Consider the following 26,517-nt stretch of genomic DNA (forward strand, 5'->3'; position numbering starts at 1 on the left):
CCTGTACGTTTTTGGAGTGTGGGAGGAAACCGGAGATCCCGGAGAAAACCCACGCAGGGAGAACGTACAAACTCCGTACAGGCAAGCACCCGTAGTCAGGATTGAACTCTGGCGCTGCGAGGCAGTGACTCTAGCACTGCGCCACCGTGCCGCCCATCCGATCAGAAGGTCACAGCAACTAAAACGATTGCACAAGTTTATCTTGTTAAGCACACAACGCTTGCTAACAACACACGTTGCCACAGGTTAGAATAATTATTAACAGAAGTATCGAAGGAAGCGACAGGCTCTCGTGAGCATGTGGCCTCAGAATGGTCCCCAGCTTAAAATGAGACAAGTTTGCATGATTGAGCACTGGGATATGCTTCCGACATAGAAAGAATAAGTCAAACAAAATGCCTCCAGCAGCAAGACATTTTGGTGCAAGCAATAGAATCTACAACGTCAAATGCAGTTTGTAAATATTGCATTGAATTTCCCCCCCAAAAAAAGGATTCATAATTTCTCCCTCTATACCCACTTCTGCCTTCTCCTGCTGATCTATCAATACTTCAGCAAGAACCGTAGTTTCGCATCCACAGCAGGGGGGGGGGGGTAGAGAAGAGAGTAGGATGTTTCTAGCTTGACCCAAGCTGCACTTACACACTCCAGCAGAAGTTAATCCTTGAGCACTAGGTGGCGAAAGGTAAGAGTCATGTAGAACCACAGATGCTGGTTGATACACAGAAGGCAGGAGTAACTCAGTTGGACAGGCAGCATCTCTGGGGAACGTGGACAAGCTGGGGACTCTTATTCAGACTGATTGTAAGGGGGGGGGGGTGGAAAGAGAATAAGAAAGGTGGAAAAGAAGAGAGGCAGGACAACGTGTGGCAGATAATAGGTCAACACAGGCCGAGGGGGGCCTGTTGTTTTGATGTGTAGAAACAAAGTGTGAAGAAGGGGGTCCTGACCCAAAACATCACCTGTCCACGTTCTCCAGAGATGCTGCCTGGCCTGCTCAGTTACCCCACTCCTTTCCGTCCTTAAGGCAACGGTAATGATCTCCAGCCAACCTTCCTGCACTGGACCAAAGGATTTCACATTGGGGACCGTTCACATTTTAGAACGGTCAGAACGATAAATGGTGGGCAGACACAAAAAATGCTGGAGTCACTCAGCGGGTCAGGCAGCATCTCGGGAGAGAAGGAATGGGTGACGTTTCGGGTCGAGACCCTTCTTCAGACTGAAGAAACGTCACCCATTCCTTCTCTCCCGAGATGCTGCCTGACCCGCTGAGTGACTCCAGCATTTTTTGTGTCTACCTTCGATTTTAAACCAGCACCTGCAGTTTTTTTTTATTCTCCCCTATTAAATGGTGCATGTACCTTTATAAACACTGGGGTGCCAATAGAAAAAAAAAAAGACTCGCATTACATGGGCAGCTTCTTGCTTACAAAACGGCAGAGAGTTAAAATGGCAGTTCACTCGGACAGAAATAAGCTGAAGGAAACCTCCAGCTTCTGCCCTATTTATTATAAAGTGCCTCAGCCTTCACCGTTCAGGACTGAAGGCATTGAGCTCGCGGGATCCAGCCCACACGGTCAAATGAGAGCTCAAACGTCAATTATTACCAGCAGCAGCAGCGATTAAAGTGGTCACTTATCCTAACGTTCCAAAGTCTCGTCGACTTTCTCGCCTCAACCTGTGAGCAGAGGTGTGAAAGAGAGCATTATCTCACAACCCCCCCACCACCACCTATTCAGAATCACAACCTTTCATCAGTTTGATCAGAGTAAAGGCAGCACTAACTTTTTTTAGAACGTCTTCATTGCACCAAATTTGTTCCCTCCGGGTCTTTAAGCTTCCAATGCTTTTGTTTTAAAATGCAGACAGCACATTAAAAACCTTCTTCTCGGTTTGAGGCCGTAATTTATCATCTTCCATTACAGGTTTCAGAGAGCATGGTAATGAAACCAGCTGGAGATATTTCTATCTCCATATATATAGATTCCTATTACACTTGATACAATAAACCAATATTTGCAAAACGGAAAACATAGCAAGGTTCCTGTAAAATAGGCTGGAGACGTCCCCAGGGCGTGTCAAGTGGAATCAGTTCCTTGGTTCCACACGCACGTGCTGGGTGAATGCTGTGGTGCACCCACGCCCATCTCCCTACTCACGGGCGGCCTTGTTGTTGGGAGCAGGGTAGGTGGGCCGTTTAGCAGGCGAGGGGCAGTCTTCTTCATGTGGCCTCTTTCTGCTGGTTGAGGGCTAAAAATAAAAAAGACTCTTGGTTAATCGAGCCCTTCCTGTCCTGGGCCTCCCTCCACTGTCAGAGTGAGGACCGGCACAAATTGGAGGAACAGCACCTCATATTTCGCTTGGGCAGCTCACACCCCCACAGCTACGTACATTGACTTCTCCAACTTATAACCCTCGCTTTCTGTCTCTCTCTCTCTCTCTCTCTCTCCATCCCTCCCCTTTCCCCGACCAGTCTGACTGTCCCTGATTACCTGTTATCTCCGTTTGCTTTGTTGTTAACTTCCCCTAGCGACCAATGCCATTCTACATTTCTCCTATTCTACATTTTCCTTGATCTCCACCCCCTTTGATGTCTCGTTCTCACGCCTTACACTTCCTTACCTCTGCATCTCCCCCTCCCCTGACTCTCAGTCTGAAGAAGGGTCTCGGCCTGAAACGTCACCAATTCCTTCTCTCCAGAGATGCTGCCTGACCCGCTGAGCTACCCCAGCATTTAATGTCTGTCTTTGGTTTAAACCAGCATCTGCAGTTCCTTCTATCCAAACAGTAACCAAATATTTCAAAGGATATTACTTTTTAGTACAAAGGGGGAGGGGGGAATGGCAGAGTAGTGCAGTGGTAGAGTTGCCTTACCTTCCTCTGAAACACAAACCAGTACAATATACTTAAGATAACTGTAAAATAACAGACACAAACGGCTGGAGTAACTCAGTGGGTCAAAAGCACCTCTGGAGAAAAAGGATGCGTGAGATGTTTCGGCTTTGAACCCTACATATACTTCTTTAATGCTTCATTTATAAGGGGTGGCACAGCTGGTAGAGCCGCTGCCTCACAGCGCCAGAGACCCGGGTTCGATCCCGACTACGGGCGCTGTCTGTACGGAGTTTGTACGTTCTCCCCGTGAGCTGCGTGGGTTTTCTCCGAGATCTTCGGTTTCCTCCCACACTCCAGAGACGTGCAGGTTTGTAGGTTAATTGGCTTCCGTAAAAGAGATTTTAAATCATCCCTAGTGTGTGGGATGGTGCTAGTGTTTGGGGATCGCTGGTCGGCCTGGACTCGGTGGGCCGAAGGGGCTGTTTACACAGAAGGACACAAAGTGCTGGAGTAACTCAGCGAGTCTGGCAGCATCTCAGGAGAGAAGGAATGGATGACGTTTCTGGTCGAGACCCTTCTTCAGAGGATATTACTTTTTCAGAGGAGAAGGGTCTCGACCCAAAAAGTCACCCATTCCTTCTCTCCTGAGATGCTGCCTGACCTGCTGAGTTACTCCAACACTTTGTGAATAAATACCTTCGATTTGTACCAGCATCTGCAGTTATTTTCTTACACTGATAAATATCTGATCCAAATTTTCTCAGCCAATTTACAATTTCGATAAAGACGGACACAAAATGCTGGAGTTATTCAGCGGGTCAGGCAGCGTCTTTGGAAAATATGGACAGGTGACGTTTCACAGAGTGCTGGAGTAACTCAGCGGGTCAGGCAGTATCTCTGGAGAACATGGATAGGTGACGTTTCAAAGAGTTCTGGAGTAACTCAGCGGGTCAGGCAGCATCTCTGGAGAACATGGATAGGTGACGTTTCACAGAGTGCTGGAGTAACTCAGCGGGTCAGGCAGCATCTCTGGAGAACATGGATAGGTGACGTTTCACAGAGTGCTGGAGTAACTCAGCGGGTCAGGCAGCATCTCTGGAGAACATGGATAGGTGACATTTCACAGAGTGCTGGAGTAACTCAGCGGGTCAGGCAGTGTCTCTGGAGAACATGGATCGGTGACATTTCAAAACGTCACCTATTCCTTTTTCTCCAGTGATGCTGCCTGACCTGCGGAGTTACTCCAGCACTTTGTGTCTATCTTTGGCATAAACCAGCACCTGCAGTTCCTTCCTACCACAATTTTGATACTTGTTCTGCATCCATTGTTTTTTTAAATGCCAGATTTAAACACTGATCTGACCCAAAGCAGTACGATCTTTCAATATAAAATGTTATTTATGAAGGGCAAGAACGAACAAAATTGTGTACAAACAGCAAAACAAAGATTTGTTGAAGAGAATTGTTAGGGCAAGTGAAAGCATTTCCTACCTGTTCACCTGCGCTCGGCGGTAACATTAATTCATTTTGTGGATACATCAACTGCTTCACCTTTCTCTTCATATCTTCATCCTGGATTGAGACAACATTATTTGAAAGCATTTGCCACAAGCTTCCAAAGCCCACTAACAAAATTCATACAGTAGACACAGTAGCGCGGCGTTAGAGCAGCTGCCTCACAGCGCCAGAGACCTGGGTTCGATCCTGACCTCGGGTGCTGTCTGTACGGAGTTTGTATGTTCTTCCTCCATGGGTTTCCTCCCACACTCTAAAGGGCTGCAGGTTAATCTGTAAATTGTCCCCAATGTGTAGGATAATACAATACAATACATCTTTATTGTCATTGTACAGGGGTATAACGAGATTGGGAATGCGCCTCCCATACGATGCAATCATTTAATTAGCTATGGTAATTAATGGGGTGGGGTGATCGCTGGTCGGCGTGGACTCGGTGGGCCGAATGGCCTGTTTCCACGCCGTATCTCCAAAGGCTACAAATATCTAAAATGGTCTTTGGGGCTGAGGCAGCAGCACCACCCGCTGAGCCACTGTTCGCCCCCCCCCCCCTCCCCCTCCTCCCCCTCCTCCCCCTCCCCCCCCCTCCCCCCCAGTGAATGAGGCAGCTTCTACCTGCATCCATGGATGGTTAAGGGCATCTTCTGTCGAGAGCCTTTTCACTGGGTCCACAATCAGCAACTTCTTCACCAAGTCCTTTGCTGAAATTTAAACAAAAAAGGACATTTGGCAAGGCTTTGGTGGGAGCACAAGGAAGAAATACAACTGTCTTCAAGACAGTAGGGTTCAAATCAGGATTTCAAGATCAATTTATTGTCACATGTACCAATTTAGGTACAGTGAAATTTGAGTTACCACACAGCCATACTAAGTGGAAAGCAACAAGCCACACAGCCACATAAAGTAAAGTTTAACATAAACATCCACCACAGCGGATTCCACATTCCTCACTGTGATGGAAGGTAATAAAGTTCAAGCATCTTCCTCTTTCTTCACCCGCGGTCGGGGCTGTTGAACCGTCCGCAGTCGCCGCTGCCGACTGTCCGAGGCCCTCGCGTCGGGGCGATCGAAATTCCCCGCGTCGGGACGGTTGAAACTCTCGCCACGGCACGGAGCTCCCGAGTCGGCCTCTTCTCACCAGAGACCGCGGGCTTCACGGTGTTAAAATCAACAGGCCCCGCAGTTGGAGCTCTCCGCAGTCGATCCCCGGCAAAGGAACACAAGCTCCGCAGTGTTAAAGTCCGCGCCGCGCCCGCGGCATGAAGCGCCGGGCCGGTCTCCAGGAAAGGCCGCCAACTCCTCGATGTTAGGCCGCAGTGGGGACGGAGATACGACACGGAGAAAAATCACATGTCCGTCGAGGTAAGGGATTGAAAAAAAGTTTCCCCCAACTCCCCCACCCCCCCCCCCCCAACATAAAACAAACCAAGGAACACTAAAACATACTTTTAACACAAACTTAAAATAACAAAATCAGATAGGACAGACTGTTGGTGATGCAGCCATTGCTAGTGGCGCCATCCGGTGGAATCACATAGACATAAGGAACAGTCGATGGTAGTTTACCAAAAAACGACACAGAGTGCTGGAGTAACTCAACAGGTCAGGCAGCATCAATGGAGAACGTGGATAGGTGATGTAAATTGCCCCTAGTGTGTAGGATGCGAAAGTGGGATAACATGGAATTGAGTGTATGGGCGATCGCTGGTCGGCATGGACTGTGTGGGCTGAAGGGCCCGTTTCCACACTGTATCTTTAAAACTACAAACTATCAGGAAACTAAATTCTCACAGGGAAATAAGGCAATGCCTGAAGGACTGAAACAGAAACTTAAATTATACCCAATTTGTTTCATTTGGCATATCTTTTCGGCAAAACACCAACTACTTTCTAAGATAGTGGCTCAAAGTTGCCTTTCAAAAATGCTAGCCCTTCAGGAGTACTCACTTGCCTTAAAGGGCGGCACGGTGGCGCAGCGGTAGAGTTGCCACCATACAGTGAATGCAACGCCAGAGACCCGGGTTCGATCCCGGCTACGGGCGCCGTCTGTACGGAGTTTGCACGTTCTCCCCGTTCTCCCCTTAAGGGGTTGGAGAGGCTAGATGCGGGAAGATTGTTCCCGATGTTGGGGGAGTCCAGAACCAGGGGTCACAGCTTAAGGATAAGGGGGAAGTCTTTTAGGACCGAGATGAGAAAACATTTCTTCACACAGAGAGTGGTGAGTCTGTGGAATTCTGTGCCACAGAAGGTAGTTGAGGCCAGTTCATTGGCTATATTTAAGAGGGAGTTAGATGTGGCCCTTTTTGCTAAAGGGATCAGGGGGTATGGAGAGAAGGCAGGTACAGGCTACTGAGCTGGATGATCAGCCATGATCATATTGAATGGCGGTGCAGGCTCGAAGGGCCGAATGGCCTACTCCTGCACCTATTTTCTATGTTTCTATGTGACCTGCGTGGGTTTTCTCCGAGATATTCGGTTTCCTCCCACACTCCTAAGACGTACAGATTTGTAGGTTAATTGGCTTGGTAGATGTAAACATTGTCCCTAGTGTGTGTAGGATAGTGTTAGTGTGCAGGGATCGCTGGTCGGTGCGGACTCGGTGGGTCGAAAGGGCCCGTTTCCGTGCTGTAACTCCAAAATAAACTAAACGATTTAAAAGAAAGGCTTTAGAAAATTCGCCCTTACCTGTTTCAGAGACATTAACCCAGTAGTCACGGATGAATCTGTAATGACCTTTTATGATTTGATCCCTCAGTGCCATTTCCTTGTTTTGGTCACTGAAAGGTGGATACCCAGCCAAGCTATAGGGAGAAAAAAGATACCTGCTTATAGAAATTTGCTTTTACTGAGATATCAACTTTCCTAATTCTTAAAAAATGTTGCAAGACAAAAGCCGTTTTAGTTTAGTTTAGAGATACAGCGCGGAAACAGGCCCTTCGGCCCACCAAATCCATGCCGACCAGTGATCCCCGCACACTAACACTATCCTAAACACACACGAGGGACAATTTGACAATTTTACCAAGCCAATTAACCTACAAACCTGTACGTCTTTGGAGTGTGGGAGGAAACCGGAGCACCCGGGGAAAACCCACGCAGGTCACGGGGAGAATGTACAAACTCCGTACAGACGGTGCCCGTAGTCAGGATCGAACCCGGGTCCCCTGGCGCTGTAAGGCAGCAGCTCTACCCGCTGCACCACCATGCTGCCCAATTTTCCAGTGATAGAACTTTATGAAAGTTAAGTGACCTACCATATAGATATTTATGAAAGATAAGTGGCGTACCAAATGAAGAGTATTACACCAAGGCTCCAGCAGTCCACTGCTTTAGAATAGGACCCCTCTCCAGCCCCCAACAACACCTCCGGGGCCAGATAAGTGGGAGTCCCGCATAAAGTCTTCATCAACGAGGTTTCTCCCACAATCTTCGACAGACCAAAGTCTGTAATCTTGAAATGGGCGAGAGAGAAAAAAAACATGCCATTCTAAAAATCAAACTCAATGTAGCAACAAGAGTAAATGTCTTCAGTCTGAAGAAGGGGCTCGACCCGAAACATCACCCATTCCTTCTCTCCCGAGATGCTGCCTGACCCGTTGAGTTACTCCAGCATTCTGTGTCTACCTCCCAAACATTTGTTTAGTTTAGTTTAGAGAACAAGGGGCCACAGTTTAAGAATAAGGGGTAGGCCATTTAGAACTGAGATGAGGAAAAACATTTTCAGTCAGAGAGTTGTGATTCTGTGGAATTCTCTGCCTCAGAAGGCAGTGGAGGCCAATTCTCTGAATGCATTCAAGAGAGCTAGATAGCTCTTAAGGATAGCGGAGTCAGGGGGTGTGGGGAGCAGACAGGAACGGGGTACTGATTGAGAATGATCAGCCATGATCACATTGAATGGCGGTGCTGGCTCAAAGGGCCGAATGGCCTCCTCCTGCACCTATTGTCTATTGAGATACAGCACGGAAACAGACCCTTCGGCCCACCGATTCCATGCCGACCAGCGATTACCCCATACACTAGCACCATCCCACACACACACACACAGGACAATTTACAATATTTTACCATGGTCAAATTAACCTACGAAAGTGTGTATTTGGAGTGTGGGAGGAAACCGAAGATTTTGAAAACCCACGCAGGTCACGTTGACAACGTACAAACTCCGTGCAGACTGCACCCGTAGTCAGGATCGAACCCGGGTCTCTGACGTTGTGAGGCAGCAGCTCTACCGCCACGCCACCTTGCATGTACCCAGCTTTAAAGAATCCTGCACCAGTGACGACTTCCACCAACCTCAATGTGACTTCTTAAAATAAGATGGCCTCTTAAAATCCGTAACCAGGCTAGTCAAGTCAAGTTATTTGTCACATACACATACAAGATGTGCAGAGAAATGAAAGGCCACCCACAGTCCAGCAATAGTGCAATAAAAATAAACAATTACACACACAACCACAACCCACACAAAACAACAACAAAAAAGAAACATCCATCACAGTGAGTCTCCTCCAGTCACCTCCTCACTGTGATGGAAGGCCAGAATGTCTTTTCTCTTCCCCTGCCGTCTTCTCCCGCGGTCAGGCTGTTGAAGTTGCCACGTTCCAGGCCGCGCCGGACGGTGAAAGGTCCGCAGCGGGCCGACCCAAGCCCCGCGATTCGACCCAAGCTGACCCAAGCCCCGAACTGTTCAAACCACAGCCTTTGTCTCATGCAACAAAGCAGTCAAAACTGAAGGTTGATAAAGTCCATCCCCATCCTTACCTTCAGAAGGCAGTTCTCCTCGTTGCTCTTGAGCAACACGTTTTCAGGTTTGAGGTCTCTGTGCGTGATGTTATTATCATGAAGATACTGCAAGAAGAGAGAATCGCAAGATAAGATATTTTCCCAACGCCCCAACTTGCTTCTTTTTTTTTTTTTTTAAATCACTCAATCCCTTCTCCATAGCACTCTTATTCCCCTCACCCCACATCTTTGAAAGGAGGACAAGCCCTTGTAAAAATTATAAACCGTGACCGCCTTGGGTTTTCTCCGGGCGCTCCAGTTCCCTCCCACATTCCAAAGACGCACAGGTTTGTCAGTTAATCGGCTTTGGTAAGAATAGCGTGTGTGCATGTGTGTGTGTGCATTTGGTAAGAATAGCGTGTGTGCATGTGTGTGCGTGTGCGCGTTTGGTAAGAATTGCGTGTGTGCGCGTGCGTGTGTGTGTGTGTGTGTGTAGGGTAGTGTTAGTGTACGGGGATCGCTGGTTGGCGTGGGAGGAGGTGGGCCGAAGGGCCTGCTTCCGCCCTGTATCTCTACACTGAACGAAAAATAAATATGACAGCACTGGCAGCAGATACAGAAAAGCTGAATGAGGAGAGGAAAAAAAAAACTGCAGATGCTGGTTTAAATCGAAGGTAGACACAAAATGCTGGAGTAACTCAGCGGGTCAGGCAGCGTCTCGGGAGAGAAGGAATGGGTGACGTTTTGGATCGAGACCCTTCTTCAGACTTGAATCTCTAAACTAAACTAAAAATGATCACCCAGTTCATACCTTCCAAGGCAATGGGAGTGGAAGGAGGAAATCATGGCCAGCATTAAAAACAAAACAAACCCCCCACCCCCCAAAAAGAAACCGCTTCCAAACTCAGCAACTAGTATGGTTAAAAAGCAATTACAATAAAAATGATGGTTGCATACCTGGACTGCCAGAAGCATCTGATAGAAGAGCAGCTTGGCTGTGTGTTCTTTCAGTCCTTTTGAGCAGGCCACTCGATCAAATAGCTCCCCACCTTCCATCCTTAAAGAAGAAAGCATCTTGTTGTTAGGAAAGAAATGCAGATGCTGGTTTAAATCGAAGGCAGGCAGACACAAAATGCTGGAGTAACTCAGCGGGACGGGCAGCATCTCTGGAGAGAAGGAACGGGTGACGTTTTGGGTCGAGACCCTTCTTCAGCATCTTGTTTAGTTTAGAGATACAGCGCGGAAACAGGCCCTTTTGGCCCACCGAGTCCGTGCCGACCAGCGGTCCCCACACACATTAACACGACCCTGCACACACGAGGGACAATTTTACATTTTTATACCAAGCCAATTAACCCACAAAACCAGTACGTCTTTGGAGCGTGGGAGGAAACCGAAGACCTCGGAGGAAACCGAAGACCTCGGAGTAAACCCACGCAGGTCACGGGGAGAACGTACAAACTCCGTACAGACGGCACCCGAGGTGAGGATGGAACCCGGGTCACTGACACCGTGAGGCAGCAACTCTACCGCTGCGCCACCGCGCCTCCCTAACTCAAACCATGTTCCCTTGTTTTTTCACAAAATGCTGGAGTAACTCAGCAGGTCAGGCAGCATCTCGGGAGAGAAGGAATGGGTGACGTTTCGGGTCGAGATTTCCTATATCCTTCCTTTGTCCCACCCCCGACATCAGTCTGAAGAAGGGTCTCGACCCGAAACGTCACCCATTCCTTCTCTCCTGAGATGCTGCCTGACCTGCTGAGTTACTCCAGCATTTTGTGAATAAATCGATTTGTACCAGCATCTGCAGTTATTTTCTTATATTCCCTTGTTTTTGACAGGACCTGATAACCCACTACTCACGATGAAATCACCTCACTGCAGTAACAGCGTTTGGAATGCCAAAGCAATTTAAAATATAATTATGGTTATGCGACTTAAGTACCGCTGTTATTGGAACCCCAATGGACCTTTTGTCAAACTCAACTGAGCCGTAAATGGGAATACATTTATTTTATCAGGCATTTCAAATCCAGACGCGGCTGACCAAAAGGAGCAGTCGGGCGACAGAGCCACGCAGCGGGTGGAGCCGCTGCCTCACAGCGCCGGAGATGCCGGGTTCGATCCCGACCTCGGGTGCTGCCGGAGTGGCGGCTCTCTGCACACCCTGTGTTGTGCAAGACAAGGATTGTGACACGTCACGTGGGTTAATAAAGTATCATTCATTCACTCAGCGAAGAAATGAAATCGAACGGCACTTACAAATCCAGCACAATGTAGAAAGAGTCGTCAAAATCAAACACTTCCTCAATCCTGATGATGCACGGCTTTAGTAAGAAAAATAAAAATCATTAGCCAGCTGGCAATCTTTCAGCGGCGGTTTTAGTACAGGTTATGGAGAGAAGGCAGGAGCATGGGGTTAGGAGGGAGCATAGAAACATAGAAAATAGGTGCAGGAGTAGGCCATTCGGCCCTTCGAGCCTGCACCGCCATTCAATATGATCATGGCTGATCATCCAGCTCAGTAACCTGCACCAGCCTTCTCTCCATACCCCCTGATCCCTTTAGCCACAAGGGCCACATCTAACTCCCTCTTAAATATAGCCAACGAACTGGCCTCAACTACCTTCTGTGGCAGAGAATTCCACAGACTCACCACTCTCTGTGTGAAGAAATGTTTTCTCATCTCGGTCCTAAAAGACTTCCCCCTTATCCTTAAGCTGTGACCCCTGGTTCTGGACTTCCCCAACATCGGGAACAATCTTCCCGCATCTAGCCTCTCCAACCCCTTTAAGAATTTTATATGTTTCAATAAGATCCCCCCTCAGTCTTCTAAATTCCAGCGAGTATAAGCCTAGTCTATCCAGTCTTTCTTCATATGAAAGTCCTGCCATCCCAGGGATCAATCTGGTGAACCTTCTCTGTACTCCCTCTAAGGCTAGAATCTGAGAGCGATAGACGAGCCATGATTGAATGGCGGAGTAGACCTGATGGGCCGAATGGCCTACATCTACTCCTATTCCTCATGACCTTGATCGGCCATGATCACATTGAATGGCGGTGCTGGCTCGAAGGGCCGAATGGCCTCCTCCTGCACCTATTGTCTATTGACCTTGTAACAAAAATCCCCAAAAAAACGGGCTGGCTTTAAAACTTACATGGTCCAATTTCTTTAGAATTTCAATTTCCGTGGCAACATTTGAACCACTACATCTGGAAGATGGATCCTGCAGAGAACAAGATTAAGAACTGACAATTTTTTAAAAAAACAGATCGTGGCGGATAAATCTGGTTTGCGCGCAGTTTGATCTGATTTGTGCGGCTGGGCAGCTGTGAACTCAAGGCAAGATGCCGAGCACAAATCAAATTAAATGTCAGGGAGCAAAAATAAAAAGAGAACTGCTGGAAAACGTCAGTGGGTCAGGTAGCACCTTAGTTTAGGTCAGTTTAGAGATGCAGCGCGGGAACAGGCCCTTCAGCCCACAGAGTCCGCACCGTTCCGGGAATCCCCGCATCTTTGGGGGGGGGGGGGGGGGGAAATAGATAGTCAACGTTTTGGGTGAGACAGTCGCGATGATGGATCTCTCCCCAAAACATTGACATATTTTTCTCTTCCCCACAGATGCTGCCTGACCTGCCGAGTTCCTCCAGCAGTCTGCTTTGGTTTCCAGCATCTGCAGTCCCCTGCTTCTTCAAAGCCAAACCCTCACTAAAATCAAGAACCTGCCAATATCTATAAACTAAAACTCACGTTTGTCATCTTGTTTGTGACTGAACTTCAGCCAAAACGGTACACGATAACGCGACAATTTTAGGCCCACCTTACTCACCATTGTCACTTTGGTGATAATGCAAGTAGTTTTATTGAAATCGGTGTTATAATTTTTTAAGTTATTCACATTTTAAAGTTTAAAAGGAGGGGAGGGGGAGAAGGAGGGAGGATAAGGAGGGTTGAGGGGATGGTGAAGGGGGGAGGGGGGGAGAGGGAGGAGGGGGAGTGGGGGGGGGGGAGGGGGAAGGAGGGAGAGAGGGAGGGGGAGAGGCGAGGGTGCTGCACCAATGCAGGAGAGGTCTGGGCCCAACGGGTCCACTTAGTCTAGTCCACTTTAAAAATATCCAATGATTTGGCCTCCACAGCCATCTCCGGCAATGAATTCCACAGTTTCACCACCCACAGACTAAAGAAATTCCTCCTCGTCTCGATTCTAAAGGTGCATCCTTTAATTCTGAGGCTGTGACCTCTGGTCCTAGACTCTCCCACTAGCGGAAACATCCTCTCCCCATCCACTCTATCCAGGCCTTTCACTATTCAGCTAGTTTTTGTGAGATCCCCCCCCCCCCCCCCCCCCCCCAACCCCCATCCTTCGAAACGTGATCGATTGCACTTACGCGCTCAGTAACGAGCTTTGCAAATTTTGGTTTATGCACTATCTTCACGGCCACCTTCTTGCAGTTCGCCTTTTCAAATGCCAGCTTAACTTCTCCGCACACACCCCTGGAGAGTAACAAATGTGTTAGAAATTAACCAAGAAGATAAAAAAGACCAAACACTCGGGTGGAACCAAAGGTAGACCCAAAATGCTGGAGTTACTCAGCGGGTCAGGCAGCATCTCGGGAGAGAAGGAATGGGTGTGTTTCGGGTCGAGACCCTTCCTCAGACTGATCCTACGGAGACCCTTCTTCAGTCTGATGTCAGGGGAGGGGGCGGGACAAAAACCTGACATCAGTCTGAAGAAGGGTCTCGACCCGAAACGTCACCCATTCCTTCTCTCCCGAGATGCTGCCTGACCCACTGAGTTACTCCAGCATTTTGTGTCTATCTTTGATTTAAACCAGCATCTGCAGTTTTTTTCCCTACTCAGGTAGAACCTACACACGGGAATTGATTTACACAGACTGTGAAGGAAATATCTGTCATGGTAGAATTGTACAACTTCGGCCCAACTTTCCCACATGTCCCAGTTACACTAGTCCCACCTGCCTGCGTTTGGTCCATACCCCTCCAAACCCGTCCTATCCATGTACCAGTCTAACTACTTCTTAAACGTTGGGATAGTCCCAGCCTCAACGACCTCCTCTGGTAGCTCATTCCATACACCCACCACCCTTTGTGAGAAAAAGTTACCCCTTGGATTCCTATCAAACCTTTTCCCCTTCACCTTAAACCCATGCTCTCTGGTCCTCGATTCCCTTACTCTGGGCAAGAGACTCTGTGCACCTGCCCGATATGTTCCCCTCATGATTTTGTACAGGGTACAGTAATTACAGTGCAGTAATTCACTTGAAACAAATACTGAAGCTCCATGATTTTGGCATTCAGAAACCAGCGGCACAGTGGTAGAACTACTGCCTTACAGCGCCAGAGACCCTTGTTTGATCTCGACAGCGGGTGCTTGTCCGCACGGAGTTTGTACGTTCTCCCCGTGACCTGTGTGGGTTTTCTCCGAGATCTTCCATTTCCTCCCACACTCCAAAGGCATGCAGGTTTGCAGGTTGATTGGCTTGGTATAAATGTAAAATTGTCCTTAGTGTACGTAGGATAGTGTTAGTGTGTGGGGAATCACTGGTCGGTACGGACTCGGTGGGCCGAAAGGCCCGTTTACGCGCTGTATGTCTAAACTAAACTGAACTAAACTAAAATGGAAGGTAGACACAAAAAGCTGGAGAAACTCAGAGGGTCAAGCAGCATCTCGGGAGAGAAGGAATGGGTGACGTTTTGGGTCGAGACCCTTCTTCTCGACCCGAAACATCACCCATTCCTTCTCTCCCGAGATGCTGCCTGACCCGCTGAGTTACTCCAGCTATTTGTGTCGACCTTCGATTTAAACCAGCATCCTCAGATTTTTCTTTCCTCGACTAAAATGGAGGTTTACAATTGCGAAGTGCTCCACTGTCACACACGAAGAACTAAACTGGAGCAAGAAGGGACATAAAGTGCTGGAGTAAGTCAGCAGGTCAGACAGCATTTTTAGAGAACATGAAGAGGTGACGTTTCGAGTCTGAAGAAGGGTCTTGGTCCGAAACTTCACCTACCTTAGAAGCCAAAAAATATATATATAGCAGTTTGTACTTACGAGCCAAGAGCCTTTGAGATGATGTATTTCTCTCGAAACGCTTTCGGCAAGTTCAGCTGGTCATCCGTCATGAGATCAGAGAAAACAAAAACTGGAAAACAGCAATGTAGGAACAATGTCAGTTGTATGTGTAGGAAGGAACTGCAGATGCTGGTTTAAAACCGAAGATAAGACACAAAATGCTGGAGTAACTCCGCGGGACAGGCAGCATCTCCAGAGATGTCAGCACGGAAACAGGCCCTTTCAGCCCACCGGGTCTGCGCCGACCAGCGATCCCCGCACATTAACACTATTCTACACCCACTTGGGAAAAATCTGTACAATCTTTGGAGTGTGGGAGGAAACCAAAGATCTCGGAGAGATCGACCCAGGTCAAGGGGAGAAAGTGCAAACTCCGTACAGACAGCGCCCGTAGTCGGGATGGAACCCGGGTCTCCGGCACTGCATTCGCCGTGAGGCAGCGACTCTACCGCTGCGCCCACCGTGATCGCCTTAGAGGTATGGGGAGGTAAAAAATAAAACAGAGCCTGCATCGATGACTCGGGAAAGGTCCATTGTTGGTTGGGGATGCGGTGATAACGACTATAATAGCAAGAGCACTAAGGTGGGGGAGGAACAGAGAGAAGGGGAAAGGGTTACTTGGAATCCATAAGTGATAGGAGCAGAATTAGGCCATTCGGCCCATCGACTACCCCGCCATTCAATCATGACTGATCTATCTCTCCCTCTTAAGCGCATCTAACTTCATCTAAATGGACAAGTTGCCTTAAATTTGATGCATTCAGTTATAGTTTCTTGCTGTTCGAGTCAATTAGGTACATGGGTTGAATGTTACAAAACACCCACACAACTGAAAATTTAAAAAGTGCAGAGTATGTTAACCCACATAGTTAACCCACTAGTTAACATTTAGCATTTATTCGTCTGTTCAGCTGGAGTCACAGCTGGAATTGTACTGAAGAGTAGCAAGCCTCACACTAGATAATAAAATCAGAGGTTAAATATATATTAAAAAGTAAAAACAACATGAAACATTTACAAGGATGTTGCCAGTACTAGAGGGCCTGAGCTAAGGGGAGAGGTTGAGCAGGTTAGGACTCTATTCCTCGGAGCGCAGGAGGATGAGGGGTGATCTTATAGAGGTGTACAAAATCACGAGAGGAATAGATCGGGTAGACGCACACAGATGGGGAACTGAGAACCAGGCGACATAGGTTTACGGTGAGGGGGAAAGATTTAATAAGAGTCAGGGGTAACTTTTTCACACAGAGGGTGGTGGGTGTATGGAACGAGCTGCCAGAGGAGGTAGATGAGGCAGGTGCCATTGCAACGTTTATGAAACATTTAGACGGGTACATGGATAGGACAGGTTTAGAGGGACATGGGCCAAACGCAGGTAGGTGGGACTAGTGGAGATGGGACACGTTGGCCGTGGTGGGCTAGTTGGGCCGAAGGGCCTATTTCCATGCTACAAGACTCCATGACTAATCCAAATCATTAGTAGAATCACAGTAGTAGAGATAGACACATTGCAAATTTCCAAGTTAGATCTTTAATCTGTACGACCGGAGAGCTAACTCTGTTGGATCCACCAAAGTGTTCAAGAACACAGTCTCACCTTTGTGCATTTCATGATTAATTGCTATTTCTGCATTATTGTACAATGGCAATCTCCGGTCCTTTCCAATGATCTGCCCGTTCAGGAAGGTCCCATTCGAACTGTGATCTTCAATGAAGACTACAAATGAACTTCCAGGGCCCTGCTCCTATTTGAGGCAAAACATTATAAGAAAACGAGTTGTGCGTCTTATCCAGCATTGTAGGAAAGCAGAACTGCCCAGGTTCAGAAGTGACAGGAGATCAATTAGGCCACTCGGCCCATCAAGTCTACTCCGCCGTTCAATCATGGCTGGTCCATCTCTCCCTCCCAACCCCGTCCCCCTGCCTTCTCCCCATAACCCGACACCCGTACTGATCAAGAATCTGTCAATCTCCATCTTAAAAACATCCACTGACTTGGCCTCCACAACCGTCTGTGGCAATGAATTCCGCGGATTCAGCAACCTCCGACTAAAGAAATCAGTCCGAAGAAGGGTCTCGACCCGAAACGTCACCCATTCCTTCTCTCCTAAGATGCTGCCTGACCCGCTGAGTTACTCCAGCATTTTGTGATACCTTCGATTTGTACCAACATCTGCAGTTATTTTCCGACTCAAGAAATTCCTCCTCATCTCCTTTCTGAATTTCTTAATCTCAAATAAATATCCACTGAAATTCATTAAGGATTGGAGGTAACAGTTTGACGGTCAGGTGAGCGTGGGAATTTCACGATGTTTCCTAAGACGGTGTAATCTCTTAGCCAGGTGCTAGTTTCACAAAAAAAGTAACTTGTATCGACCTGACTCGGCATTGTCGTGGTCATTGTCGTCGGGTAAAAGAAAATTTCGGCGATCTGCTACGACTTCGACAGTCGCCGGCAGTCGCCTTAAACATCGCGTAACTAGGACAGGCCCTTCCTTTGTCCCGCCCCCCAGACATCAGTCTGAAGAAGGGTCTCGACCCGAAACATCACCCATTCCTTCTCTCCCGAGATGCTGCCTGACCTGCTGAGTTACTCCAGCATTTTGTGAATAAATCAGGCCCTTAACTCGTTGAGTTGCTCCAGCACTTTGTGTTCTAAGTCGAGACTCCAGCACCTGCATGTGGATGAAGGAACTGTAGATGCTGGTTTAAACCAAAGATAGACACAACATGCTGGAGTTTATCAGCGGGACAAGCAGCACCTCTGGAGAGAAGGAATGGGTGACGTTTCGGGTTGAGACCCTTCTTCAGACTGATGTCAGGGGAGGGGCCGGAATCCAGCCCCCTCCCCTGACATCAGTCTGAAGAAGGGTCTCGACCCCAAACGTCACCCGCCCCCTCCCCTGACATCAGTCTGAAGAAGGGTCTCGACGCAAAACGTCACCCATTCCTTCTCTCCAGAGATGCTGCCTGTCCCACTGAGTTACTCCAGCATTTTGTGTCCAGCATCTGCAGTTCCTGGAGTCTTCACCGTGAGCTTAACACAGACTACAACTCACTCTGACTATCCTGCAGTGCTTCTTACTGTAGGACTTGAAATGCTCCTTCTTCTTCAACATTGGATGATCAAAACTATAGTGGCATAATTTATCCCTCCCAAACCAGTATTCGTTGTGAATGCAATCTGTGACAAAAAGAGAAGAAAAAAAAGAGACACTGTTAGATGAACACATCACTTAAAATACGTCTGATATTTTAGTTTAAATGTCTTATCTCTTTAACTGGTATCTGTCACCACAGCAGAAAATTCTATTATTACCCAATTCAGCAGGTCAGACAGAATCAGTGGAATGAGAAATGATTAACAAACTTTGATCCAGTTTATTAAAAAGGGAAGAATATGCTTTTATTATACAACTGCTGAGTGTTCTAAAGTGCCCACAGCCGATAAAATACCTCTAATTGGTTGTGAATATTGCAATGTTTTACAGTACAGCACTGTGGTGCAGCGGTAGAGTTGCTGCCTTGCAGCGCCACAGACCCAGGTTCGATCCAGACTACGGGCGCTGTCTGTAAGGGGTTTGTATGTTCTCTCTGTGATCTCGTGAGATTTCTCCGGGTTCCTCCCACACTCAAGACGTGCAGGTTTGCAGGTTAATTGGTTGCTGTAAATCGCCCCTAATGTGTAGTATGCAAAAGTGGTTTAACATAGATCTAGTGTACGGATGATCGATGGTCAGTGCGGACTCAGTGGGCCGAAGGGCCTGTTTCCATGCTGTATCTCTAAACTAAACTAAAATGAAAGATTTGAAAAGGTAGATACAATCGAGGATCTTGGAGAGGAAGGAAGTTTAAATAAAAACAGCTGAGATTCTAAAATTAAAGTGGACAGATTTTAAAACAATTTCTAATTTTAATCCGAAGGTAGACACAAAATGCTGGAGTACCTCAGCGGGTCAGGCAGCATCTCTGGAGAGAAGGAATGGGTGACGTTTCGGTCCGAAACACTTCAGCCTGAAGAAGAGTCTCAACACGAAACATCACCCATTCCTTCTCTCCCGAGATGCTGCCTGACCCGCTGAGTTACTCCAGCATTTTGCGCCTACCTTCGATTTAAACCAGCATCTGCAGTTCTTTCCTAATCTCAATTTTAATCCACTGGAATGCAGTGAAACCTTATCACCTGGAGTAGGGTTGATTGAGATTGAACTGGGTCGGTGGTCGGAGATTAGAGTTGCAGAACATGAGATATAACATCTCCACTGAGGATTGACACGAAGACACGATCACACTAAACCCATAACGAGTACACAGCCTCTGTTAGAAACGGAAGGAAGTATCTGTGGGATTTTCTATTTTTAGGCTGCCCTTTAACGACAGATGGCCAGCAAGTAGATGCACGAGGACAATTAAAACAGAAACAGCATAAAATCATGATCTCTCTAGTTATGGCATAAAGAAATCAATGTTTTAAAATCTTAACGAGTCCATTTATGAACAAAGGTCACTGGCTTTATAAACATTAACTTGAGAGAAAAAAAATTATTAAAAAAAAAATAATAATTGTAAAAAAAAAAATTATAAAAAGGACTGGACAAGCTAGATGCAGGAAAAATGTTCCCAATGTTGGAAGAGTCCAGAACCAGGGGCCGCACAGTCTAAGAATAAAGGGGAGGCCATTTTAAAACTGAGGTGAGAAGAAACTTTTTCACCCAGAGAGCTGTGAATTTGTGGAATTCTCTGCCACAGAGGGCAGTGGAGGCCAATTCACTGGATGCATTCAAAAGAGAGCTAGATACAGCTCTAGGGGCGAGTGGAATCATGGGATATAGGGAGAAGGCAGGCACAGGCAGACTGAAGTCTGAAGAAGGGTCTCGACCCGAAACGGCACCCATTTCCTCTCTCTCTCTCAGATGCTGCCTGACCTGCTGAGTTACTCCAGCATTTTGTGATACCTTCAAACTATCTATCCCAGGTACTTACTAGGCACTTGATACATCTTCTCACTTTCCTCCCTCTTTAGCAGTTTAGCAATCCAACCACAAGCTCTATTTGATGAGAGCATTAGGCAAACAAAAACATTGTAGAAAGTTTACAAAACTTTACTGACCTGATGGCTCTACAAACAACCAAAGATTGAAAGGATCAACCATTCGGAATTCAGAAGCCATCTTTTTTTATCAGAAACATACATGCAACAAAAGTTTCAAGTGCAGGGCGGCACAGTGGCGCAGCGGCAGAGCTGCAGCCTCACAGCGCCAGAGACCCGGGTTCAATCCCGACTACAGGTGCTGTCTGTGCGGAGTTTGTACGTTCTCCCCATGACCTGCGTGGGTTTTCTCCGGGATCTCCAGTTTCCTCCCACACTCCAAAGACGTGCAGGTTTGTAGGTTAATTGGCTTCTGCAAATTGTAAATTGTCTCTAGTGTGTAGGATAGTGCGGGATGAACGCTGATCACTGGGCTTCATGGCACCGTTTCCACTGTATTTCTCTCGTAAGTCTAAAGTCTGATGTTTGAAGTCTGAAGAAGGGTCCCAAACTAAAATGCCACCTATCCAAGTTCTCCAGCGATGCTGCCTGACCCGCTGAGTTACTCCAGCACATTGAGGCTTGTTTTTGTAAACCAGCATCTGCAGTTACTTGATGCTACCATGTACGGTTTGGTTACTTCTCCAGTTTCCTCATCTGAAATCAATAAAGTAGTTTTTCTTCCTCCTCCCATTTTCAATACAAAGCACATTGTGCAGGTCTGAAGGGTCTCGACCTGAAACGTCACCCATTCCTTCTCTCCTGAGATGCTGCCTGACCTGCTGAGTTACTCCAGCATTTTGTGAATAAATACCTTCGATTTGTACCAGCATCTGCAGTTATTTTCTTATACTACCTTGTGCAGGTCTATTCTATTTCTGACCACTCTCAGCCATTCAAAGACTGCTACAAACTAAAACTGCCATTTTATGCCATGGTGCCTATAAGAAAGATAGACACAAAATGCTGGAGCAACTCAGCGGGTCAGAAGTAGCATCTCTGGAGAAAATGGACCGGTGACGTTTCGTGTCGTGACCTTCCTTCAGACTGATTGAGGGGGGTGAACTGGAAGCAAGAAAAGACCAGGACAAATCAGGGCTGGCAACAGATTACTTCAGGCAGGGTGGTTCCCCGATAGGGCAATTGTTGGCCATGGACAGTGTGATCCCAAGAGGGACACATCGTTGTGAACTGTGGAACTGGTGAACAGACTTTTAATGGAGGAATGGGGGGGGGGGGGAGGGAGAGTTTGTATGTTACCTAAAATTAGAGCTTTGAACATTCATACCGATGGGTTGAAAGTCCAATTTGCCAATTTTACGAGGATATGACCTTGACTCAAGAGGGAGAGGTTGAGCAGGCTAGGACTTTATTCCATGCACTGTAAGAGGCTGAGGGATGATCTAAAAGAGGTGAATAAAATCATGAGGGGAATGCATATCGGACAAATTTTCAGAGTCTTTAATCTGGAGTAAGGGAATCAAGAACTACGAAACAGGCTTATGGTGAGAGGGGAAAGATTTAATAGAAACCCGAGGGGGGGGGGGGAGGGGGGATTGTACGGGCTGCCAGGGGAAGGGGTTGAGCCAGGTACTATAACAACATTTTAAAGACATTTGGACAGGTACGTGTATAGGGAAGGTTTAGAGGGACATGTGCCAAACATGGGCAAATGGGACAAGTGTAGATGGGGCATGTTGGTCGGCATAGGCACGTTGGACTGAAGGACCTGTTTCCGTGCTGTATGACTAATATTTTACAACAAGCTATTAATATGGCATTATGCTGCAATTCTTGTTTAATGTCTAGGAAATAATTTTTCCAACTGCCTGTTTCAAGGTGTCCAAGGTAAAAGAAATTTACAGCGGCACGGTGGCGCAGCGGTAGAGTTGCTGCCTTACAGCGAATGCAGCGCCGGAGACCCGGGTTCGATCCCGACTACGGGTGCCGTCTGTACGGAGTTTGTACGTTCTCCCCGTGACCTGCGTGGGTTTTCTCCGAGATCTTCGGTTTCCTTCCACACTCCAAAGACGTACAGGTATGTAGGTTATTTGGCTGGGCAAATGTAAAAATTGTCCCTAGTGGGTGTAGGATAGTGTTAGTGTGCGGGGATCGCTGGGCGGCGCGGACCCGGAGGGCCGACGGGCCTGTTTCTGCGCTGTATCTCTAAATCTAAATCTAAAAATCTTTACAAGCAGCTATTAATATGGCATTACGCTGCAGTTCTTGTTTAATATCTAGGAAATAAATTTTCAAAGTGCTGTTTCAAGGTGGCCAAGGTAAAAAAAAATTGCAGCGGTAGAGTTGCTGCCTTACAGCGAATGCAGCGCCGGAGACCTGGGTTCGATCCCGACTACGGGCGCCGACTGTACGGAGTTTGCACGTTCTCCCCGTGACCTGCTTGGGTTTTCTCCGAGATCTTCGATTTCCTCCCACTTTCCAAAGACAATAGACAATAGACAACAGATGCAGGAGTAGGCCATTCAGCCCTCGAGCCAGTACCACCATTCATCGTGATCATGGCTGATCATTCACAATCAGGTTTGTAGGTTAATTGGCTTGGTAAATGTAAAAATTGTCCCGAGTGGGTGTAGGATAGTGTTAATGTGCGGGGATCGCTGGTGGGCGCGGACCCGGTGGGCCGAAAGGGCCTGTTTCCGCGCTGTATCTCTAAACTAAACTAAAACTAAATTACAAAAACATGGAGTAATTGCGGTTTTGGTTACTCCAGCACTTTATGTCTTTTTTTTGTATAAACAAACATCTGCAATTCCTTGTATCTCCTTTTCACAAAACACACAAGCTGTAATATAAGTGCAATCATTTCAAAATCAAAAATCATACTCGGTTATTTATCACCCCTAGAACCTTTTGAGGCGTATTTTGCAGCACAGACGCACATTTCCTTAACAGGTCTGATCCACTGTAGAGTATATGCCACTTGTTTTTTTTGTTCATGTTATGGCTGATCTATCTCTCCCTCTCGACCCCATTCTCCTGCCTTCTCCCCATAACCTCTGACACCTGCACTACTCAAGAATCTATCTATCTCTGCCTTAAAAATATCCACTGACTTGGCCTCCACAGCCTTCTGTGGCAATGAATTCCACAGATTCACCACCCTTTGACTAAAGAAATTTCTCCTCATCTCCTTCCTAAAAGAACATCCTTTGATTCTGGGGCTATGACCTCTGGCTCTTCATCTCTCCTCCCCCCACCCACAAACCTTATTTTCAGTCCGAACAAGGGTCCCGACCCAAAAAGGACACCTATCCTTTTTCTCCTGAGATGCTGCCTGACCCACTGAGTTACTCCAGCACTTTGTGTTTATCTCAAAATACAACCCTTTTGGTACCAACAGCCAGGAAAAAGACTTTGCCGAAGATGGCCACAAAATGCTGGAGCAACTCAGCGGGACAGGCAGCATCTTTGAGAGAAGGAATGGGTGACATTTCAGGTTGAGATGCTGCCTGTCCCGCTGAGTTGCTCCAGCATTTTGTGTCTATCTTCGATTTAAACCAACATCTGCAGTCCTTTCCTGCACGCAAAGGCTTTGCCGAGCTACAATGAATTTTAGGTTTAGGCTTATTATTGTCACAAGTACCATTGCAAGCTATCCGAACAGAACAGATATAGGCTGTATAGCTATAATCAATTTAAACTCAAGTACGATAGAGCAATGGGGAAGATAGAGGGCAGCTATATTTATAGGTAGAAAAGAGATGCAGATGAGTAGAGGGCATACTCAAACATATTGTAGATTATAGTAATTTGATATGCTTCAAATTTCCCTAGTTAATGCAAGAGAGTATTATTCCCTTTATCCTGAATCTGTACACTGTGGACAGCTTGATTGTAATCATGTATAGTCTCTCAGCTGACTGGATAGCATGCAACAAAAAAGCTTTTCGCTCTACACGTGACAATAAATTAAACTTTAATTAGGAGCAGGCACAAAATGCTGGAGTAACTCAGCGGGATATGCGGCATCTCTGGAGAGAAGGAATGGGTGACGTTTTGGGTCGAGGGACTCGACCCGAAACGTCACCCGTTCCTTCTCTCCAGAGATGCCGCCTGACCCGCTGAGTTACTCCAGCGCTTTGAGTCTACCTTCGATTTAAACCAGCATCTACAGTTCTTTCCTACACAAACTATAATCAGGAGCAATTTCCTTAGCAAAGATCCAGGACAAGAAATTGTTAAATTAAATGGTTTACCCAGATTCCAAAAGCCACTTTCCAGGGCCCACAGCCGTCCCCAAGGCTTTGGTGGTTCCTCTTCGGGGATGGGAGCAAGATCCTGGGAAGGAGCCGAATCCAAAATGACAGTGGCGCTGCCTGCCGAGGAGAGGCTACTGGATCCAGTGGCACTGGAAGACGAGGCGCTCTGGGTCTGCGATTGGGACTGCGATTGGGACTGGGAAGTCACGGTAACCATCTCTTTCGACATTCTTGGCTGATAATCGATCCCTAAAACACATACATGTATATATATAAAATATATATAAAACCGGTGCTGACTCCAAGTGGGTAGTATCCCAGCCCCCACAGTCAGCCTTGGAGAGGAGGGGCAGTAAAACTCAACCCACTGAACTCCTACCCAATGTTAAATCAATTCTAATGCCACTTATTTTTATCAAACCAGCACTCTTTAACCATTGTACAGAGGCGATAGAAAGAGATGATAGAACTGATTGAGAGGCGGACAGAGTGAGGAGGGTAGAGAGGCAGGAAGGTGAGAGGGGTGGGCAGAGGGATGGGCAGAAAGGTGGACAGAGAGAAGAGACAAAGATGGACAGAGGGAAGAGACAAAGATGGACAGAGAGACAATCGGGTCTCGACCCGAAATGTCACCCATTCCTTCTATCCAGTGATGTTGCCTGTCCCGCTGAGTTACTCCAGCATTTTGTGTCTACCTTCAATAGAAAGATGGACTGAGATGATAATGGATAGAGATAAAGGTGAAGGAGGTTATTAGGAGAACAGGAAACTGCAGCCCACTAAACCAAGTATTAAAACCCACTTTAAATAAAAAATCCCTGCTTGCAAGCAAATAACAAATTCTCACCCTCACTTTAGGCAGAGGATGAGTCAGTGTGGCCTCAACCCATTGCTGGCTGTGACAGGAGGTAGAGGGGGGTTGAAGAGGGGCTGGGGAAAGAGGGAGAGCAACTCTGAGCCGAGACCCCACTGAAGGAGAAAGGGGAGCAACATGTAGCCCTGGGAGGGGGGACAGACAGACTGACAGACTGTGTAGGCTGGGGTCTGACTCTAAGCTGGGAGGGGGATAGACAGACTGTGTGGGCTGGGAACTGACTCTAAGCTGGGGAAGGAGGGGGGGGCAAATAGCCTGGGGTCTGACTCTAAGCTGGGGGGGGGGGGACAGACAGACTGTGTGGGCTGGGAACTGACTCTAAGCTGGGGGGGCAAATAGCCTGGGGTCTGACTCTAAGCTGGGGGGGGGGGGGGACAGACAGACTGTGTGGGCTGGGAACTGACTCTAAGCTGGGGGGGGGCAAATAGCCTGGGGTCTGACTCTAAGCTGGGGGGGGGGGGGGGAACAGACAGACTGTGTGGGCTGGGAACTGACTCTAAGCTGGGAGGGGGATAGACAGACTGTGTGGGCTGGGAACTGACTCTAAGCTGGGGAAGGAGGGGGGCAAATAGCCTGGGGTCTGACTCTAAGCTGGGGGGGGGGGGGACAGACTGACTGTGTGGGCTGGGAACTGACTCTAAGCTGGAAGGGGAGGGGAGTGGGGGGAACAGACTGTCTGTGTGGGCTGGGGACTGACTCTAAGCTGGGAGGGGGGGGAGACAGACAAACTGTGTGGGCTGGGGACAGACTGAGCTGGGGGTAGGGAGGGGGGGGGGGACAGACTGACTCTAAGCTGGGGGGGGGGGGGGGGAGGAACAGACTGACTGTGTGGGCTGGGGGCTGACTTTAAGCTGGGAGGGGGCTCCCTGCCCCTTGTTGTGCAGACCCTCCACAACCACGACCCCCGCCCAAAGCCGAATCGACGCCAACGCCGTCCACTTTCGTCAAAACAAGCGCGCTTTGGCCCCGATCTTCCGCCATGAACCCATTTAAAGCTCCTCACTCGTCCGGCCACATGTTCATGGCGCCACCTTTTCACCTTTGCCCTCTCCCACCCTCCCCTGCAAGGGATTTTATAAAATTATTATAATTTTTTTTAAACAATTGCGCACAGAATCGACGTCAGTCTGAGTCCAGAGTCCTGGTTGTTAATTTTTTTTTTTAAACTGTTTGCCGTGTGTTTTGTTTGCCCGCCTGCGTGTGGCGGCAGCCCCGCCCCCGGGC

At 47.7% G+C, this 26,517-nt stretch overlaps 1 protein-coding gene across 2 annotated transcripts; it reads right to left on the reverse strand.

Moving 5' to 3' along the window:
* Positions 1–1,300: 1,300 nt before the first annotated feature.
* chek2 (checkpoint kinase 2) lies at positions 1,301–26,306 on the reverse strand. Of its 2 annotated transcripts, XM_078421058.1 has the most exons (16): positions 26,119–26,306; positions 25,267–25,349; positions 24,417–24,668; positions 18,230–18,354; positions 16,768–16,915; positions 15,150–15,240; positions 13,465–13,570; positions 12,234–12,302; positions 11,338–11,402; positions 10,033–10,132; positions 9,115–9,201; positions 7,641–7,804; positions 7,039–7,154; positions 4,969–5,054; positions 4,330–4,410; positions 1,301–2,253 (listed from the first exon to the last, which is right to left on the reverse strand). In XM_078421058.1, exons 3-16 carry the CDS (start codon positions 24,646–24,648, stop codon positions 2,155–2,157), a joined length of 1,569 nt encoding a protein of 522 aa, XP_078277184.1. In that variant the 5' UTR covers positions 24,649–24,668; positions 25,267–25,349; positions 26,119–26,306; the 3' UTR covers positions 1,301–2,154. The 2 variants fall into 2 exon arrangements, with proteins under 2 accessions (XP_078277184.1, XP_078277183.1); XM_078421057.1 differs by lacking the exon at positions 26,119–26,306 and having other exon boundaries at positions 25,267–25,563.
* Between the last annotated feature and the right edge of the window lie 211 nt (positions 26,307–26,517).

This window comes from Rhinoraja longicauda, chromosome 25 (genome assembly GCF_053455715.1).
Source record: "Rhinoraja longicauda isolate Sanriku21f chromosome 25, sRhiLon1.1, whole genome shotgun sequence".
NCBI lineage: Eukaryota > Metazoa > Chordata > Chondrichthyes > Rajiformes > Arhynchobatidae > Rhinoraja > Rhinoraja longicauda.

Bases quoted from the DNA above. Each gene is read 5' to 3' on its own strand.
- chek2 (XM_078421058.1), bottom strand. From the start codon at position 24,648: ATGTCGAAAGAGATGGTTACCGTGACTTCCCAGTCCCAATCGCAGTCC. The intron at 13,571-15,149 runs GTAAGTACAAAC...GTTACTCTCCAG, and splicing joins ATCTCAAAGGCTCTTGGCTC to GGGTGTGTGCGGAGAAGTTA. The intron at 9,202-10,032 runs GTATGCAACCAT...CTCTTCTTGCAG, and splicing joins AGATGCTTCTGGCAGTCCAG to TATCTTCATGATAATAACAT.